This window comes from Pezoporus wallicus, unplaced genomic scaffold, assembly GCF_028554395.1.
Source record: "Pezoporus wallicus isolate ANWC-B61680 ecotype Strahan unplaced genomic scaffold, APGP_CSIRO_Pwel_v1 contig_8791, whole genome shotgun sequence".
NCBI lineage: Eukaryota > Metazoa > Chordata > Aves > Psittaciformes > Psittacidae > Pezoporus > Pezoporus wallicus.
In genome coordinates this window covers 1,184,208-1,205,007 of record NW_026635603.1, presented here as the reverse complement: position 1 = coordinate 1,205,007, position 20,800 = coordinate 1,184,208, and the positions used below count along the sequence as shown (strand labels likewise).

The 20,800-nt window shown below is 44.3% G+C and overlaps 1 protein-coding gene across 1 annotated transcript in view; it reads right to left on the bottom strand.

Moving 5' to 3' along the window:
• EPAS1 (endothelial PAS domain protein 1) overlaps positions 1 to 19,813 on the bottom strand; it is a 76,519-nt gene extending 56,706 nt beyond the window's left edge. The window contains exon 1 of the mRNA XM_057396975.1: positions 19,493 to 19,813. Within this exon, the coding sequence (XP_057252958.1) occupies positions 19,493 to 19,518 (26 nt within the window). The 5' untranslated portion in view covers positions 19,519 to 19,813. The remainder of the gene's footprint in view (positions 1 to 19,492) is intronic.
• Positions 19,814 to 20,800: the final 987 nt, after the last annotated feature.

Sequence of the window (20,800 nt, the reverse complement as noted above, 5' to 3'; positions counted from 1 at the left end):
ATAACAACAGATGTATAGAAGAGTCTCAGCATCGGCATATGCTAAATGCCCTCAGTTCTTCAGTAAAGTCACCCTACAGGAAGCAAATGCAAATTGCTGCCTTCTATATACACTGCACAGTCCCAGGACCTTGTTATTAAATCATTAACCTTCACCTTTCATTTTGCCTGTGTTTCCAGTATTCATATGTTGCCTGAAATAGACTATTTCCCTATGCTGCAATTTGTTACAACATATTTCATTCACTGATTGAACAGTGACAAACAAATGAGAGCACCAATTTTTAAGCAATAAGAAAACAGTTCAATCATTACTGCAAGAATTAACAAGAGGCTCCCCAACATCCTTGCAAAAATCTGTTTGCTTGTGATTGCTATTCAATCCCCAAGACTTCCAAAGAGCTCTAAATGCTGTTCTCTCTGCCTTCCAGGGCTGTAAGTCTGCAACCTACTGATGCTCCAGGTGATCAGGAACTGACGCTAGCCATGGCTAGCATCTTATCTCTGCAATCCCCTAGTCTGTTCTGGTGGCTACAGCTGCTTTTGATGACTGAAGTCAAGCATATACTCAAACCCCTTTGAAAATACATGCTGAGGTAGGCCAGCAGGACACTCAGAGCTGAAACCGCTCGTCAGCTTCCTTCACAGCTCACAGACCTGTCCTGCCAGCCCTTCCATGTAGCAGGCAACCTACAGCAGCCTCCTCAGGAGAAATTAATGCTGGTGAGCAGAGCTCTGAAAAAAAGGGCAGAGCCCCCTTGTCCCTCCCCAGCCTCCAGGCAGCACTGGTGCTGCATACACCACCTCCACCCAAAAGACAAGCTCACCAAGCTTGCAGGAGCACTAGCACCAGCAAAAGGAAAGCATCCCTCTCATCCTCTGCTTCATATGAAAAGGGAGCTTTTGGAAATGTCACCATTTTTAAGCACACAAACCCCATAATTCCCTAACGCTTTGAAAAATGCAAACAAAACCCAACACACCATAAGCAACAGTAACATTTAATACCCACTTCTGCCTGGTCTGGTATATCTGACAGCCAGAGAGCTTTTCAGATCTCTATTTTTTGTAGCACGGCTAAGACTACACTTCCTCACCATAGCATATGCTGGGGTTTAATGTTAATTTTACAGCTCTTTCATTTCACTTTTTCAAACCACATCCATTTAAGCTTTTTAAGCATACTTATACAAATGTACTAACTGTTGTTAGACCTACCCTCTAAGAAGCTAAACATGCTGGATTACTACTTCAGACAGTAGGAGAAGCTGTTCCAAAACTCCTGAGGTCCTCAGTATTCAGCAAGACTGGGTTTTATAGCATACAATAAAGTAGTTATTACACACCTCTAGCACTGCCTCATGTGCACAGCTCCCTAATTATAGCACACAAGTCACAATATTGCATGAGACGTGGCACGTTTTGTGGCGACATCACCAGTCTGGCTTTCCCTCCTGCCAGGCTACAGCCTCTGGGCAAGTTTCATTGAACAACTTCACATTATAAGAAGAAAACAAAATAAAACAAATATCAGCACTCTCAACTGTGATAGCTGTATGAGGAGTATCTAAGTAAAGGCAGGTGTATGTCCCATTCCCCCCTACACAAGACACTTACAGATGTTGCTCAATGTCAGCTCCAGAATGCAGCTCATGAAAAACGCTCTTTGGCACTGTAAGCATAACCCTATTTCTGGTGGCTCTAGTTGGCCTTTACACAGTCTCTTCCTCAGATAAGAGGTTTATTCTTGCTCCTGTAAAAGTTCAGCCTGAGAAACAGAGAGAAGTTCTTCAGCATCAGGAAGGGGCAGGTATGTCGGGCTGAAAACATCCAGCGTTAGGCAAGCTGCTCCCTTCTGCCTTTATCTGGGAGCACAGGCATTTTGAAAGCATGTATCTGCCCTAACACGTCCTTCAAAGGCCGGCGGTATCTCACCCCACCACAAGCCGAGTGACGGAGGCTGCTGTACCCCTCCGAGATATCTATCGCTCTCCTCCTGCAGCGAGACGCATGTGGACCGGCAATCAGTGGCCTTACCAGGAGCTCAAACAGAGCTCGAGACGTGGCCTTGTACTCAGCCACGCAAAATACACAGGGTGTTCTGCAGCTTGGAAAGCAGATTACTGCATACAGCTACACGCTTGTTTACTTGACCGAGGTTTTTATTTAAACATGTACACAAGTGCATAATCCCAAGCTGCTTAATTCAGACAAAACCCCACTGAATGCAGTGGGGATGTGCCTCCCTGTGCAGCTGAGGATTAAACCCCTAACCCTTCTGCAAGGCCTATTTTCACATTCCTAACTAAAGTAAAAGAAGAGCAAGAAGAACATGCCCATGTATGTGACTGTGGACCTCTTCAGCGCTTGCTACCTTTGGATTCAGAGAGCATGTGTGCCTCTACCACTGCCGATACCCATACCGAGACCCATCCTATCTATTCTGAACAAGAGTTTCTCAACCTCGTTATTCTATGTGCTGAGTAAATTGTAAACTCCCAGCTCCCTGTCTTTATAAGGCAACACATTTTTGTCTGAAATCTGTTAAAACTGCTCACTGATTATTTACACGGGACAGACAAAGACTTTTAAAAAGAAACAGAATGCTGGGTCTCAACATTTATGTCTGCTTCCATTTAGTGAGGAAATCCCTCTTCTATGACTGCGAACTGTGCTCTCTAGCTGGCTAAGCAATGCTCAGCCCAACACCTTTGGTAATTCTCACGCTTTTTGCTTCATGTTAGGCCCATCCTAGCACCACTATTTCTACCACGCAATTCATATTTGTATGGCTTATCCAAGACTTCAAACCCATCAGTGAGAAGCAAGCTTGATACTGGCACATAAAGTGGCTTCTCCATCACCGGCAAAAACGTGTGGAGGTGAACCTGGTTTATTTGGCATCTGTGTTGCTAGAGCCGAGTGGTCAAGCCATACGAGGAACTCTGGCTTTGAATCTGTCAAAATGCAGTGTATTTACTGCCTGCCCCCCAGAAGCTCCGGTATTCACAGTACTATAAAATGGTTTGCTAGGTGTCAGTAGTACCGCCACTATATAACTTTGACAATTTTCCAAACACTATATTAGCTAGACTGCAGTCATTAAAATGTTGATCTGAGGAACACAAGGTAATAAACCACTTTTAAATGGCCAGAAAACCTGCCTCATAACACACATTAACCAGTAAAAGTGTACTTTCCGTTGAATTAATCAGATTAATTAACAATACACTGTTGCAAGAAGTCATGTGTAGGCAGCGTGAACTTTTTTGATGTCAAAGTTTCTATGACAACGGGAAACCTGGATTCATGGAAGAGATTATGGCATGAGATGATTTATGTATAAATCTCGCACAACTGATGACTAACTCAATGCTAATGCTTTTCCTTTAAAGTGATTCTTCTGTTTCTTCACAGCAGCTAAGTAGCATTTAACTGGAAGAGCATACAGGATCGGAGAACTCTAACACACAAACCAGGACAGTCTACAGAGTAAAGTTTACAAACATACAGAAGCGACTATTTGTAATCCCTACTCTTCTGCTTTTCAAAGCCATGCCAGGACCAGGGTTGCCAAAGAACAAGAGTAACAGCTCGAAAACCGAATTTAAAACATGGTCCTAGAAAGTGTCATGGTAGACAAGCATCTTTCCGAAAATGAGTTACTGACAAAGCTCTGGGTTATGCGCAGTGTTCCATGTATAAGTACATGGGCAAACACAAATACTTGAAAAACAATCAGTGTAAATGCAGTTAGATGGCACAAACTGCTATGAAATTCACTTTCAAAATATATATATAAATAATACAGGCTAATCAATGGTAAACTTCGACACATACACTTGCTTCAACAGTAACACAAAATTGATGTGCATTTTAACGGTAGATAACTGCAGAAACAACTTGCATGAAAGCATTAAAACCAGCAGAAAGAAACCACTATTTTCTTAAATGCCTTGACTTGCTGTAATCAGTACTCCAGGTACCTGGAGCATGTTTTTAAGGCAAATGTAAGGACTCTTAACTGAGTGACTACTAACAGTAATGAGAACTTCATAGTGCTCTGAAAACACGCTCTTTCATTGATACAGAGCCCATGGTGCTCACACACACACCAATTAACACCTATATTTGTTACAGAAATAGAATTGTTAGGGTTGGAAAGGACCTTAAGATCATCAAGTTCCAACCCCCCCTGCCAAGGGCAGGGACACCTCACACTAAACCATGCCACCCAAGGCTTCGTCCACCCTGGCCTTGAACACTGCCAGGGATGGAGCATTCACAAACCTCCCTGGGCAACCCATTCCAGTGCCTCACCACCCTAACAGGAAAGAATTTCCTCCTTATATCCAATCTAAACTTCCCCTGTTTAAGTTTTAACCTCAGGGCAACAGTGGTGTATTACAAAAGCACAGTCGATCTGAAGCCGTGCCGCTCGCTTATCTGGTCACGGGGCTGCGGCAGGCAACTTTATTGCCTTCAGACATTTTGGCATCTCCATCCACACCCCCCTCCGTCGCCAGCGGCTTCCCCGTTGGAAGGGCGCTTCCATCAGCGTCACCACCGGGACGCCTCCCGCATGGCTCAGCCACACGTTTGCAGGACTGGCCTTTTAAGAAGTCAACCCTTCAAACCGGGCAGTGACCAGAGCAAGCCACGGTTACACAACCGGCAAGGAAATATTATGCAAGAGCACAGGAAGTCAGAGGAGACAGCATTCTGGGCAGGCCTGGCAAGGAGTCTGTGTGAACTTCAGCTAACAAGCAAAGCTCGGTCCTTGGCGCCAAATTCAGCGGAGAACATTCCCAGTGCTGCAAAGGATAACACTCCCCATGCTTCTGCCAGTGGGCTAGGCTCCAGGACGCCATGTACCTGATGAAATGCAGATAAACCTGGGGTCTTATTTTTCGCCAAGTCTTGGCTTATTTTTAAAACGCGAGGCGTATTTTTGGTCCAGCGTTTGTTAGAAGTGGCGAATGGTTTGTTTGCATGGCTTTGCTAATAGACCGCTTGCTCTTGTGCTCCCTGTAATTTCAACTACAATGAGTGACCTACAAAGAAAGTACTTGGCAGAAGCCTCATTTTTTCCACGCGTCTTGCCCATCTCTACCTCAAGGCACTCTGCTAATAAGATATGCAAGGGTTATGGATTCCTTTTCCCTTGGCATTCTGGAATGACCACGGCAAGTGGACTTGGCACAAAAAGATGACACCCACTTCTCATACAAATACACTATTTTAATCCGCTTACATGCGGAAAATAATTGGTTTGGATGTTGGGTTTTTGTTTGGGGGGTTGGGGTTTTTTTTTCCTCATTTTTGAGAACTACCTCATCCAGGTTCTACATGGAGAAGGCATCTGTTAAGTTGCAGCCAACTTTGATTCCAAAATGGCTGAAAAAATGGGCCTCAATATGGCAAAAATTCATTATCTGGTGATACATGAGTTCAGACAAGTTTCACGCTTTGTTCTAGGATTCATTCTCCTTTAAAACATTAATGACAAAAGGTTGGAGGTGGGAATCCATTTTGAGGTTCACACAGACGCAGCCAAATAAGAAGTGCAGCATGCAAAGTCTTACACAACATAAAACAATTACCAATTGTGATGAGCGTAGACAAAGCGTTCTCAGGAGAATCTATTTTATGTTTGTAATCACCCTCAAAACACACACAATAGTGCTCTCCTTCCAGCAAATACACGATACAAACAAAAACCAAACAGCAGTACTGCCTTGAACTGGGGGAAGTGATTCTGAGAATTATAATAGATCTCCAGTAGATGCCGACTATCAGCACCAATAAATCAAGTTTTCATCAATACCATCATTTACGGGAACAACAAATTCAAAACAAGAGATTCCCGTCTGCCCCACGGTTAGCACACATAAAGGTTCCCATAACCTACTGCTTTTGCAAAAATAATTCAACAAGTACCACGGCAACACAGGAAAGTGAAAAAGTTAATGGTGACAATGCCTTCATTGTTACCACTGGTACGACCATGCCCAAAATTAATCATGAACCTGACAAGCAACACCAAACACACACACGGTTGGACCTCTCCAACCAAAATAGACCTTTCTACAGCTGGATCCAGAGTTACAGCTGTTCAGAAGTGCAGCTGTTTCTCCATTTGAAGACAGCAATGTCTATCTCCCACAAAGAAGTCCAGATGCACTTCTTAGAGCCAGAGATCACCTACTGGTGATCTTAATGTGGCCAGTCTAATACACCTCACAATATCAAGCATTAGTATTATCATAGTTGCATAGCAGTTTCTTCATCCAAAACCAGTAAGGTCTAAACACACTGTAACACTCAGAAATGCCCAGAGTAAGGAAAACCATTTTATCTGTATTTATTTTTACCAAATATCTCACGATGAGTATTGAAAATGCCACATGGGTTAACTACTGAACAATGCTATAAAAACAAGGAGTTGTTATTCAAACAAGGGTGCTACCCAAACTGCATTTCTCCAGGCTCTGCAGACTCCTGCTGGACCCTGGTACCTGTGGCACAGCGAGCTGCAAGCATGGACCTGGCTGGAGTTACTGTCCCTGTGACTTCTTCAGCCATAGGAAGTCCCTGGACTCTACAGGTGGATGCACTTGTGCTACAGCCTTTCCCTGAAGCTCTTGCAATGCTGCTTCTGAACCCCTATTCCCAGGCATCTAATATCCTTGAGATCCTTACAGCTCTGTCAGGAATGGAGACAGAAACGCAGTGTAACAGTGCAAGTCTTGATTCCTTAGGAAAATAAGCTAGAGGAGGATAGTTCTTGAAATCACTGTCTCACCTTCTACGAAAAATAAATCTTATATTAAGATTTCTTTTGATGACTGCATTTCTCAGTATTTCACCCAGCCAAAATCCTGCTCCAAACTTCCTGTATGCAATTCACATTCAGCTACAGAAAACCATAATATACCATCACAAGCCATAAAGCATTTACTTTCTCTGGGGTGAAAGGGGATGTTCTGACTCTCAACAGCTAGTGCATCTCTAGGTTGAGACATTTATCTTTATTTTCCTTCGGTACAGTAGTTCCATATTCCACAGTTTCACTATATGCCCTACAACAACTCCTGATATGCAAGCAAACTAAACGCTTTCAAAACAGAGTGTATGGAAATAGATTCACCCACCAAATATTTCCTTCTTAGAACTCTGTTAATCAGAACTGACTCCCTACACAAGTAATAGCATAAGAACAGATGCTTACTTTGCTTTCCTTATGCCTTACTGTTGGATCATTTCATTTGCTTAATCTATCAGCTAACAGCAGTAGAACCCAAGTAGAACGATTACAAAATTCCCTTCTAAGAGGGATAAAAGTTCACATTACACACAGTTGACAACTGAACCCCAACATGATAAAAGGTCTAAATACATTATTAGACTTGAAAGATTCCAGAGCTGGAGTTACTTTGGCACAAAAGCCAAAGCACTTAATCTAAATAAGGTACAAATAGAAAATAAGAAACCCAACCAACAGGAGCACATAGCTCAATGTACAAGTGATTCTGTAGGCACATTCACAGCTGTAACCTACTCAAAACACAATCCAACATATAACCTTATGTGTTTACTGTGTTCATCACATCAACTCCCTCTGAAGGAATGTTCTATAATGACTTCATATTGACACGATTTCTTCTTGAAGGTTTTAACAGGTCAGGCACCAGGTACCCTTCTTCTTTCAGCTCTATCTTTAGATGCCAATCACTGCACCTGAAATCCTCATGGTGACCTGCAGTGCAGACTTTGCTCCCTGCTCATTTTATTCACCAGGCTGGAAGAGCACTGAAAAGGCACTTTTTGTGGTGCTTAAAATAAGCACCATTTGTGGTCATATGCTTCCTTTAAAATAAATCTGAACGGAAGCAGTCAGAAAGCAGCAGTGCTGGTCACTGTTGTTTGCTGCTTCATGCTTGCATTTGGAGGGGCTGGAATTTAGTTTCTCTGTGTTTACGGTAGCATTTAGGTTTGGGGGGGTGGGGAATGTTGTCCTAAGATGTGGCAGGCAAAGGGAAAGGCACGGTGCTATACAGATAACATGGCTTCTCACACTATCTTCTTAGGGCCTGTGTATACAGTATGCAAAGCTGCCAGTAAAAAATGTTAGGCTTTTATAGCCTGCATAAATGGTTAGGCTTCTCTCAATATCTTTTCTTCATGCAGAAGAACATGCCTGCTCCCTCTTCAGGCCTGCCCTGCCACCTGTATATGGGAGAAGCCTTAATGCAAATGAAGATGCACAGGTTTCAGTCTATGTGGTCTATGTGAAGGAGCTTGCTAAACCCATGTCAAATTAACCCTGTAATTCAGTACTGCTTTCCTTTCTTACAGCGCTCAGTTTAAAGCGACTGAGAGCAAATGATTGCCAACTGGAGCCCTAATGAACTCCCTATCTGCGGAAAAGACTGGTTTTGGCGCCATGGTCAAACCCTCCTTTTCTTTGTTATTGCCCAATTGGCTGCTCACCTGCCTGCTTTGTGATGACATCTGACAGAACACTGCATTTTATGATCTCTCTGACACTTTCAGGGCATTGCCAATCCCCTGCCACCACCATCCCATTTCTCAGTTGCTCGGGGTGTCCAAACTGCACATGGATCTTACATGACAGGAGGGCCAAATTCAGTGGTGAAGCAAGGTCACCCATGTGTGTAAGCTACAAACCAAGGGCTAACATGAAGTGGTACAGTAAAGAAAGCCATTAACCAGTGATGTAAGAAGAGCAAGAGATAACCAGACTCCTTCCACTTGACAACCCTCTGTTCAAGCATTTTTCAAGTTAGGTTTATCATACAAGCTTCTTGCCAACATCGCTACAGCATTGTTTCAAGCATAGAAAGTCCCTACTTTAAAAAGTTTACAGTCTAAATAAATAAGACACACAAAGGGTGGAAGGAAGGATATATTACCATCCCAGTTTTCCAGACTGGGGAGCGAGGGTAATGACAAGAGATCAGCCACCCCGTCTAGCCCACGTTACCAACCCAGCGCACCCCATCCCAAGCAGGACAAAGATCCGGGGCTGAGTGAGAAGGGCTTTCGGAGAGGGTGTGGAGAGTAAAGGCAATGGGAAAAGCAACTGCAGAGGCCAGAATCACTTGCTGAAGCTGTTCACCAGCCAGCTCTACTGAGAGCAATGAACAAGCTCAAGAGACAGAATCCAAGTTATGATTTTATTCAGCTTCACCATGCTTCGGCGTGGGTCCCCATGCCAAAGATGCTTTGGCTGGGGCCAGCCGTGTGGTTAACAAACAAAAGTGGGGTTGGGGGGTTTGTTTTTCTTAAATGGGAAATAATGGGTGTTACGAAACACCAGCAGTAAGCTTCCCTCAAGAAATCTTGCTTCTATCTCATTTTCAAGCCAGCACAAGCCTAAGCGAATAGGATAGTGCTCTTTTGTGAATCATTGGGAACATAAATATGGCTTTGCTGTTATGTAAAACCCAGTAGCAGTGTGAAGACAACTTAAGCTTGAAAAATGTCTAGCTTTCCTTGTAAATGTAAGCCATGCTATTTTGCTGAGATCAGGCATCATCATCCTTGGCTAGATGGGCTATTGGTTTCCTCTTGTGCAAGCAAAGGTCACCCATTTCAAGTACAAAAGTCGTCAAATTCCAGCTTCCTATATTCCCCAATCTTCATGCATTAGCTCAAAGGACGATGAGAAATGGGTCACTCAGGTGAATATGAGGATACACTGGAAGATGTAAATCCAAAGCTACATTTGTCATATTATTTCCTTTTTGACAGAGGCTCCCTTTAAGGAGAGATGGGAAAACCCAGGGACAGCTAGAGCTAATGGTAATCAAATCCCTCCAAAGACAGCCCTTCCCTCCTGGTGAGTGCAACTTGTGGAGGCCATTCCTAAAAGCCCATCCTTCCCAAAGGCTGCCTCCTTCTGGAAAAGCTACATTTGCCCAGTTCTCTGAAGGGATCACCTGGCAAAAGCTCTACAGGAAAAACAGCAGAAGCATTTCCACTAATTTCCTATCTTCCCTCCCAGTTTATAAGACACACTGGAGACAATTGAATCCTTAGAAAAAATCCTGGCATGGGGAACAGCTATAATCAGTCACTGGGTTTATATCCCAGCAAAATACTGCCTAAGGAGTAGTGGCATGATAAAGCCACTTAATGTTGAATTTCTTTACACACACGCATGCATGATCCTGCCATTCCATAGCTCATTCAAAAACCATTTTTGTTCCAAGCAAGCTTTGTATCAGCTTTAAGTCAATGCTCTCCATTATTACCTAAGAATCTGAAGATACTGTCATTGCCATCAGCTGGTGAGTATGTTACTTCATCATAATAGCATACAAAAAATCTAACCAGGCAGCAACACATCCAATCTCAGAAGACACTCTGGTACTGGCAACAAATTTTGGATACAAATCGCATGACAGCTTAAAGTTTAGCAACCTCCTAGCAACATTCCATATTTACAAATGTAGAAATGCAGAGGGGTGGGGGATCTTGTGTTAACGTCACAAAAGATCTTTGAAGTACCCAATAACACCAAGAATTTACCGGCAGAGAGGGTGATACAATTGTGAATCAATGGACAGGGCTCAAAGACCAGCACCAGCCACAAGAATGTCCCAAACCAAATGACTGAATGGGGTTGCTTTGTAGTTTATCATACAAATGCAAGTGCGAACCACAACTGCGATACCAAGAGTTGAAGTACCTTTTTATTGCAGTAAAGACCTTAGATATGCTAATGGCTAAAACAAAATACAAGGGATGTTCTTTAACGCTTACTTCTACCACCTTTATAAGAACTGTGTAATAACCATCCCACTTCATACTTCCTTCAGCTTACTAAACAAATATTTCTCTTACAGGCACACGTGTGTATCTTAAAGGAAAACATTATGCAGTAACATCTGAACACTATTAAACAACTTGCACCAAAATTTTCAGCTCTTAATGGCCTTTTCCCATGCAAAGATTTAGGAAAGTTAGTAAGGCCTCTTGATGCTATAAATTAGCAACAGCTTTCCCTTTTAAGAAAAGAGCAATAGGGAACATTTTTTAGGTTGTATGCAGCTTATTCAGACCATTGCACTGACTTCTTCAGTCATTCAGCAAATCACCTACTCTGTATTAAACAACACACACTAAAGGAATCGGAAGCCGACTACCTAAGGAAAACGCATGCACTATGCCAAAGGTGGGTATCACTTGGGATCACTATATTTCACAATATATTATCTCCTGTTACTTAAAGCAATGGCTTTCCTGGGAAAGGCAAACATTTCTATCTCTCACCATACGTAGGCAGGTTTTCAGGAACATGACTCTGAAACTATCAGTCCTTTGAGAACAACCAAGTAAGAAAGTCTGCAACAGGCTGTTCTCATCTCTCCTACATTTTGACTTTGTTCATCCTATCAGAGGCCAGTGATGTGGACCAGGGGTAGGGAGGGTCTTTACTGCTATGCTTTCAGTTATACTATGGTCTTTTAAAAGCTGTTCATATAACCAGAACTAGAGGAGACCTTTGTTGTTGCCAAATCACACTTCCTGCCCTAACCAATCCAAAGACAACGAAATACTTTCAGCAGACCTGGTAACTTGTTTAAGCAATTCCATTTCATGAAAGACTGGGACTGTTCTCAGTTCAAGGCCTTCAGTGATGAGGGTTTCACGAGTAATGTGAAAGAAATGCCTAATATTTTGGTTTAGCAGATAAATGTATAAGAGTCTCCCCTGAAAGGAAGACAGGAACTTGATTGAGGTCAAGCCACCAAACCAGATTCATGTATGTGTCTCATAGCTTTTGGGAAAACAAAAAAGATCTGGGGGAAACCAAATCACTCACTGAGTCAAACACCAGAGGAAAAAAAAAATAAATCTTTAAATTAAAAAGAGACTAAAGATTACTCAAGTCTCATTCAAAGGAAAACCATCCTGGTTTAGATTAACAATGGGCAACACAGGAATCCAAGTGTTTCAGCAACCTCCAAACGTTTTTACCATTTCTCAACCCCATCCCTTCACTTTGGTCTAACACCGATTTGCGTTTCACTGGTGCTCTGGAAGGATTCTTTTCCAATAAAATACTTATTTTTACAGAAAACACTCGTTCTATCAACTGCATCTGCAGCTCTTCCACTCCTCATTAACTCATTCTTTGAAACCGGCACCTTGTATCTTCCCTTCATTTGCCTAACTCTAACCAAATGTATTTTCGTATATTAGATAATGATTAACAAATATTTACAATAGATTAAGTTCACATTTCAGTAGTTCCAAATAGTTTCTAAATGATCCTGGCAATCTTATTTCACATGTACCTTCAGACAGGCTGCTTGCTATCAAGTGCCATAAGTTCCACCCACATGATTCATGCGCTAGAAGAGTTGCTCAGTTTAAAAACATAACGAAACAACCAACCAAAAACCCAACACACACAACCCTCCCCATATCCCTTCTAATTTTAGCCTCTCCTTAGATAAGACAATTTCCCGAAACAAAATGAGAGGGTCAGATTGCTCTCACTCCTCTGGCACCAAAACATTATTTGTAAAAGTAGCAGAAGGAACACAGCATTTCATACCCAAATATAAAGTGCTCCAGCCTCCTGTTCTGCTGGGGTTGCAGGGAAGGAGGCAAAAGCAAAAGGCAATGAGTGATTCTTGGAGTAAAAACCAAAACAGCTGAGGCAGGCAGCAGTGTGCACTGTAAGACTTGGCACTCATGGCTTTTCTGTAGGAAAACAATAAAAGACTGACCCTCTAGAGCACAGGACCCTAAGCCAGGCATGCACCATCACACCACGTCCCCCATCACGATGGCCTCAGCTTCCAGGGACAGCCCCCAGGTAGAAAAGAAAAGGACAGCTAAGATGTTAAACAGGTTGTGGGCATGGCAGCATGGAAGGTGAGAAACAGCATATGATTATATATATAATATAGAGATATATAATATACATATGTTGGTCATATATACCACCCTCCCTGCAGCAGGAAAGGGCTAATACCCAGGTGCAGCTTGAGGGCACACAGCAGGAAGTCTTTTTTATTTAAATTCAGAAAAATTTGAGGCAGGTTTGACACCAGCCCAGATCAGTAAGAAAAAGCATCTTCTGTCCACCAACTATTTAATAAATACAGTCTTCATTTTACAGATCTGTAGGACAGAAGCATATACTCAGGGGGGAATCATCATTCTCAGAACCTCACCTTCATCTTGGTGCACTGTTAAATCAGCAGTGTGTTTATAGAGTAAATGGTGACCTAATCACCACAACAACTAGTTGGGATTAAAAATAGCTGAGGACACTTAATAGTAGCTGTGAGATAATATCAGAGTTGGGCAATACCTCTTAAGCTTACTGATGATATAGTAAAAAACCAAACCAACCAACAAAAAAAAAAAAAAACAAATCCCAGCCAAATCCCGTAAATGGCCAAACCCCTGTTGTCTCTTCACCCCAATCCTGCTTTACAGCCCATTAGAATCATTATAGCCTTGGGTTTTCGTTCATGTAGGTCACAGATGGGATTTAGGGACCGGCCTCAAGAAGTAGGGTCTGGAGGGGTAAGTCAGGCACAGGCATGACACCCTTTCAGAGGTGTGTTGAGTTCTCCTGTATGCTGCTGGAAACACCAATGAGTTGTTGAGATGCTTTTGGAAAACTGTCAGTTTGGTTCTACAGATACTCCACATAAGATTAAAACATACGACACTAAATGTTTGCTTGAAGGCAGATTACTGTATGAATATACACACAGCAGAACGAAGAAGCATTTGTAACTTGGGGGATGGTTTAACGTCTTTGTATTAGGAATAAAAGAAGCTATGCAGCTGTATTATATCTTGGGTTTTTTCCCCACTTGAGAGCAGAAACAAAGTAAGAAAGTGGTTTTCCCTCCTGCCCAGATGCACAGGACTTGTCCATAAAGCTGCAATAAGCCAGTATTAACCGCACACACACAGGCTAACATAAAGCAATTGTAAAGTTCCAGAATTTTTCAGACAACCTTTTTGGAGGCAACACCCTAAACATTCCCCTAATCCAAGAAAACTGCTGATTCCATATATTAGCACACAGAGGAAGGGTCAAGACCAGGGCACCTCTTTGACTGAAGCTCAGACATAAAAACTCAACTAAAGCTGCTTTGCTTCTTGCCAGGTAAGACATCTGACGAGTTTCTATAGAATGGAATATTGACCATTTGTTGTGTCATGCAATGCAGTTGACAGAGAAGCACAGTGGATACATTATCCAACTCCAAGCTCTTTGTAATAAGAGTCAAGTAAATTAAATTACAAGCCTAACTGTTTTAAGACCTAAAGATGCCCATTTATATCAGAACTTATTACAGCAGATTTTGTTTCAGCTGAATTTTCTAGACCTAAAGAAAGTCACAGAGCAAAAAACCAAAATCAGAAATAGATTTGAGTTCAAGAAGTAAATAGCATAATTAAATAAGAGTTACTTTGGCCAATTGGCCTACTCCATTAATCTACTTTCCAAGAGCACAGTAAAAGACTGTTTCCCATTTTTACATACTTTAGAAAGATTATCCATTAAAAGTAGCCTTGTAAATTCAAGAAAACAATTACTTTTTTCTTATATAAGAAGTCCAGATTTTATCCTCAGCACATAACTACATCATTGTATTACCTTTTAAGCAAATGGAGCACAAGAACGATACATGAGAGAAAATCCCACCAGCTGCACTATAACCACACTTGCTCTTCCCCTTAGTTTCAGAGATGGGTTCTGTCAACCTTGTGCCAGCACATAGGAGTCAAGCTATTCATAATTACTAGGGTATACAAGACATTCTCAATATTGGAGTAGTTAACAGAAAAGCATTTCACAAATAGCTTTAGAGGACTAAAACCATTCTATATATATTTATTATTTGTAAATAAAACCTGCCTTTGTATTGCTCATCCCCTTATTCTAATGTTTATCCTCATTCTCAGTTTTAACAAGGCTATCCCATTTGAAAATAATGGAAAAAGGTTCAAGACTCAAAGAGTTCTGCCTCTACCACAGCTAACAGCAGCTCTTAACTTGGAACCTGAAAACAAACATACTTAATGTTTATGAATCCACCATAACAAACAATGCTATAGGAAGGCAGAGATATCCATTTCTGACACTTGTGATGCCTCTCCTAAATTAGGAGCTTAATCCCAAACCTCCTATTTGCAGAGTAGCTCCGATATGCAAGATATTCCCAATGAACCTCAGGGTAAATATGACAGGAGATGATCAACATCAGAAGTGAAAAGGACATGACACAGAAAAGTGCTGCATACTAAGGGGCGTAAGTCCAAGAGCAGGTTAAAAATCTAAGTGCTAAACAAAGCAGAGCCAAGCCAGCCCTTGCAGCATCCCTGCAAAGCACAAATCCTCAGCAGCTCAGGTAAGTTTGGGAGGATGGTACACACAAAAAGCATTTGCATTGCACGCTGCTCAAATTAAGCTCAAATGCTTTGCCTCTGCAGAGGTGAAACCACAGCAGCTGAGAGATGGAAGTCAAGCTGTCCCAAGCAGGCCAGGACACCAAATCAGAGCTCAGCCCAACCTCTGCTACGTGCCATTGCAGTCAAAGGGAAATATCAAGGTACTCATGCAGCCTAACTACACAAGCCATTTCCACATCTGTAGAACTACAGAATGGGCACTGAGTGCAGAACCCAGAAGGGGCAAAACCAAAGTATGACTGGAAGAAGTGACCAGAGTCATCCACGAAGACCAGCAAGCTATGAAGCACCTGCATTTTTGGTGCTGAAACGCAAGTCCAAGCTGCTTGATGTTACCGTATCACAGAAGTGTGCTAACCAATCAATTTCAACCTGAATTCAGGAGATTACATTTCCTTTTGTCAACCCCAAATAAGAAAAATTGTAAGGGCAGATGTTAACATAGAGGCAAATAGGATTAAATTGAACATGTGGGCTGTGTGCGGGGAGATGCTCAGCAGTAACAACACTCGATCAATTTTTCTATGAAGTCAAATAACCTCTGCAATAGTCCACAAAGGAAAGTATTCAAAGCTCTGTGGTTTGAAGTACATAAAGCAAGGCTTCCAAGAATATTAGGAACAAGATACATTGGCAAGTGGAGGGACAAGGTCATGTAATTCACCACTGTTGCAGAGCAAGATAGTACACCTGGCAACAGTGACATTCTTTACATGTCACTAGGTAGAACAAAACTGAGACCTGTAGTAAGTTTCCTGCAATCTGCAGTTCAACACCTTGGCACATCCAAACGCTTGCATTTCCTGGTACCCAAATTACACCCATTAAGAGAGAGCAATCGACTACCTGAGCTCTGGAAAGCGGTGCCATCAGGACTGCCTCCTCATCCTGAGGAGTAGCTGCCAAGAGTGACCTCAGCTTGGCAGATCCCTCTCCTGAAGTAGAGGTCAGTGGAAACTGAGGCACAAAGTGTCTGCTCAGAGGGGCACAACATCTAATAAAGCCCAGAGTGAAAGGGTAACTGAAAGCAGTCATTTAGCTAGCCAATAACTGTCGGGATTCCCATTTGTTTACTATCTGGACCAGAAGTTAAACAGGCCCATATAACATCACACCATTGGGGTCAAACCTGGTATAATTATACGGGGACTAGCACAGAACCTGCCTGAGCTGCAGATCTGGCTTTTCATACAACTGGGCAGCAAGCATACAAATCTTCAAACACCACAACTGAAAAGGTGAAGCCAAACAATAAATCATATTCAGTGGTAACCCAATTTGTCCTGAGCCTGGTTTCAGACTTCTCAAACTCATACTGTTTCTCCACCCAGAACAGTCCATTTGACACACTATCCATTCCTAACAAAATAACTACGTCCCTCAAATACCTCAAAAACACATGATGACTAAATAATGCAAAACCACACCAAGGTATTCCACAAAACTGCCCCAATTGGGACCTATCTACTAGCTGTTGTACTGCACATTAACCACAGATGCCGTTTCCTTAGCTTTTACTATTTTGCTAGTGTGTTTTACCCTTTTACTCCTCCTTTTCGCAGTTCCTAGTTATTAGCACTCTAAGAAACATCAGACTTTGTATCTAAGACTGTGCAGATAATGGTTTTTTTTAAAAGTTAAAATAACCACCATGTTAATCGCAGGTCAGTGTCTTGCACTGACTTTAAATGTGGGAAAATAGCCTATTAAAAGTGCTATAAACATTTGTTCCAAAGAAAGCAACTGCTCTTTTCTATTGACAGAGCTTCAAATGAGAAGCTGAGGATGCTCCTCAACTTAAATGGACCATTAAAAGAATCAAATATTAACTTCCACAGTGCATCTGTTTAACAGTAAAAGAACTGCTCCTCCAAACATATGTTCCAGATCTGCCTGGAAAGCTGGTAAACCAGATTACCCCCACCACCTTTTCTCCTCGAAATTGATTTATAAATGCTATTAGTGAGTCAGGTTAGATTTCCTAGCTGCGTATCTGGATAAAGATCAAGCAAATAATACAACAACTGGTGAACTCAAGGCAATAAATCTATTCGTAATAGTACTGGAAAATCTAAAAACCCAGAAATAAATAACCCTGCTTCACCAGGCTACACCGGGTAGGTGCCCATTCAGGACGTACATATGCTCACAGACAGGGAGACACAAGCACGCTATCTTAAATCCCGTCTCTGCTTCTCCCCCAGTTCTTCCACAAACATTAATTTACACAACAATCCCAAGAGCCAGATAACCATTCCCCTGCTCCTGAAAGAGGTAGCAAACGGTCAGTGGAACACCATCACAAGACTGTCACGAGATTGATGTAAAATCAGTGACAGGGTCGGGATTAGTGTTCAAACCAGCCCGGTGAAGTTTCTCTGTCGTAACAGAAGAGCATTTCCACAAAGCACTCCAGCATGCTGTCCTGCAAGATTAGACAGCGCTCAGCCAACCCCTCACAGTGCTTGAAAGTAAGAGGTTAAAAGTGAAGAGATTAAGAGCACCTCATTAAAAAAGGCTGAATAACAAACGCAGTGTATTTTCAACATGCACACTATTTCGTTCTTCTCATTCCTATAAAACATTTTCATAACTACATTATACTGTGCTATAATTTTTTACTCCCTTGCTCAACACAAGAGGACACAAACCATACCCCTATTCTATAGCCTGCACAGAAGATTAATGCCTAGAACAAAATATACTTGAGGCAATTATTTAACCTTAACACATTAGCGTTTGATAAACTGAGGGGACTACATAGAAAATGCATGGTTTATACTGTAACATTTCCCCCATTACATTGTCATAGGGTGACTCAATGAAAAAAGGGGCTATTATACAAACCAAAACACAGTGTTTAAAGTTTAGTGCACCATCAACTGGAAAGCACACGACAAATAACAAGATAAAATTCTTAGTCTGTAAATCACATCGTTTACAAACACAATCTGCAGTTAGACCGGCAACCTGAGCCAATAATAGATCCAGCCTTGTGAGTGCCTGCTGTATAAAACAGACCCAACAAACACCCTGTTATGAGACTTGGTGGACCTTTATTCGCTTGCTAAGCCTCCACCGTGTCAGTGCCCTTGCTCATCCCCAGGAATTGCTTACAGGCTTGAAGCCACGACTGGAGACTTCTTAATCTCCACCTGTAACTTCTGCGTTAGGGATCCTTCAGTTCTATTTCGACGTTCAATCGCAAGAACCAACAGGAAAACGCACTGAGGTAGCGATAGAAAACTAGCGAGTCACTTCTCCTCCCTTCGGAAGGTTCCTTATGGCACCCATGGCAATGCCCAGCGTTACATCCCGGCCAGGCGGCAGGCCTTGGCACGGCGCAGCGCCCTGCGCTCCCGAGCTGCCAGCCGTCTAGGAAAGCTCGCCGGCACTTGAGGAACTCCGCGAGCCGCACATCTGATGCGACATCCAGCTTCTTGGGCTGGAGAGAGGATCTGTCCCAGTGTGTCGGTCTTATAGCAATCAGCACGGGTTTACCAGGCGGGCAGTTACATCCATAAGGTTTTAACCCTGAAACGCATTTTGCTAAGGGTGCTACCCGTCAAACCCCCGTCCTCAAGGGAAGGATGCTTTCCTAACAACTGGGTCCTAACCGATACCAGGCGGCTAAGCCCTGCCACACCGTGCACCAAAGCCACCCCGCAGCGCGGCGGACCCGCACCTGCCCGCCGCCGACCGGGCACAGCCGGGACCCGCGGCCGCTTCCTCGCAGGGCGCTGCTGGCCCCGGTGCCGTTCCCTCGGGCTCCGCTCTGCGCCCGACAGAGAAGCGCAGGCGGCCCTAAGGACCGGGCTGGGCGCTGCTCCCCTTCTCCTCTCCCCGCCAGCCCCAGCCCGGGCTGGGCGAACTCTTGCCGCCGGTCCGCACAAAGGCTCCGAGCCCTCGCAAAGCCCCGAACAGGACGGCCCTGCCTCGGGGGGAGCCGGCGGAGGAGGAGGAAGAGCACGAAGCGGCCCGAGCAGACCGGAGCCTCGCCGGCGGCCCCTCACCTTTTCTTCTCCTTGTCAGCTGTCATCGCGGCGGCTGCCGACTCCTGCGCCGCCTCTCGGGCCGGGGCGGGCTCAGCACCTGCCCGCGGGACTCGGGGGCTCCGCGGGCGGCAGCGAGCGAGCGGTCGGTCGGGGGTCGGCGATCCGGTTCGGCCGGGTCGCCCCCGAGGCGGGCGTACAGTCTCAGGACACTGCCGAGGATTGTACGGCCCGCCCGGGGGAGGCGGCGGCCGCGGCTGCTGCGGGGCAGGAGAGCGCGGCGGCGGCTGTGCGGCTCGGCACCGCCAGCGGAAAGTTCTCACTTTAAACCTCGGGCCGCCGCCGGCCCCGGCCCGGCCCCGCCGCCACCGCCAATGGGGGCAGCCGGGCGCCGCCGCCGCGCCCCGGCCTCCCCGCCCCCGGCCTGCCCGGCGGGGGGCAGCTGGGCCGCTGCTGCCCCACCGGCAGCGGCCTGCAGGGACAGCGGGACGCGGTGTCCGCCGGCACCGCTTTGGGTTGAATTGTCCCGGTTTTGGCTGTTTGACAACTTTCTGTACTTTCACCCCCCCACAAGCCTTTGGCGCGGCTCAGCGGCAGGAGCACCGCGGCACCTGCAGCGCGCCCGCGGAGCTGCTCGGGCGGAGGCGGCCGCGGTGCGGAGCTCCGCCCGGGGAAAGGGGATGCCGCCCCGCTGAGCCACCCCGGTCACTCCAAGCGCTAGCGGCAGCCGCAGTACCGGCCGCGCCGGAGCGAAGCCGGTGTGCAGGGCGGCGGAGGAGGGATGTGCGAAGGAGCGCAGGGGCTGCGCTGCTGCCTCCCCGATGGGACTTCCTTCCTCCGCCTGGTTTTTCACCTTCGTTTTCGATGTCACACCTCGTATTTCAACTCTGCGCTTTTAAGAGCCGTAGCTGGCCCCGCACAGTGAACTCACAGGAGCAAGAAGTGCCAGAGCTCATCTCACGCCAACATCTGCTGTAGTTGGCTGGTTAAGATCAATGTAAATAATAACAGTAAATAAGGAACACTCAACTTTGGTTTTCATTTATTTTACACTAAAGCAGACAAGGTTTTCCTGAGATTATCTTTCATCACTGTAGAAACTAGTCCTATCCTCATGTTTTAAGGCTTACCTTATGGTTTTGCATCTCAAACCAAAATGCACACCTCTGCATTGCACTGCACCAGGTGTCCCGTATTTGTGGAAAATGGGATTACTGCAGGCAGAGTGAGCCAAACTAGGTTTATTTCTTGGTTATCCAAATGTGAGCAATTTCCCTAGGCCCTTTTGTAGGCTGGTTTGTGTACAATGGGTCAGAGGGTGTGGGTTTT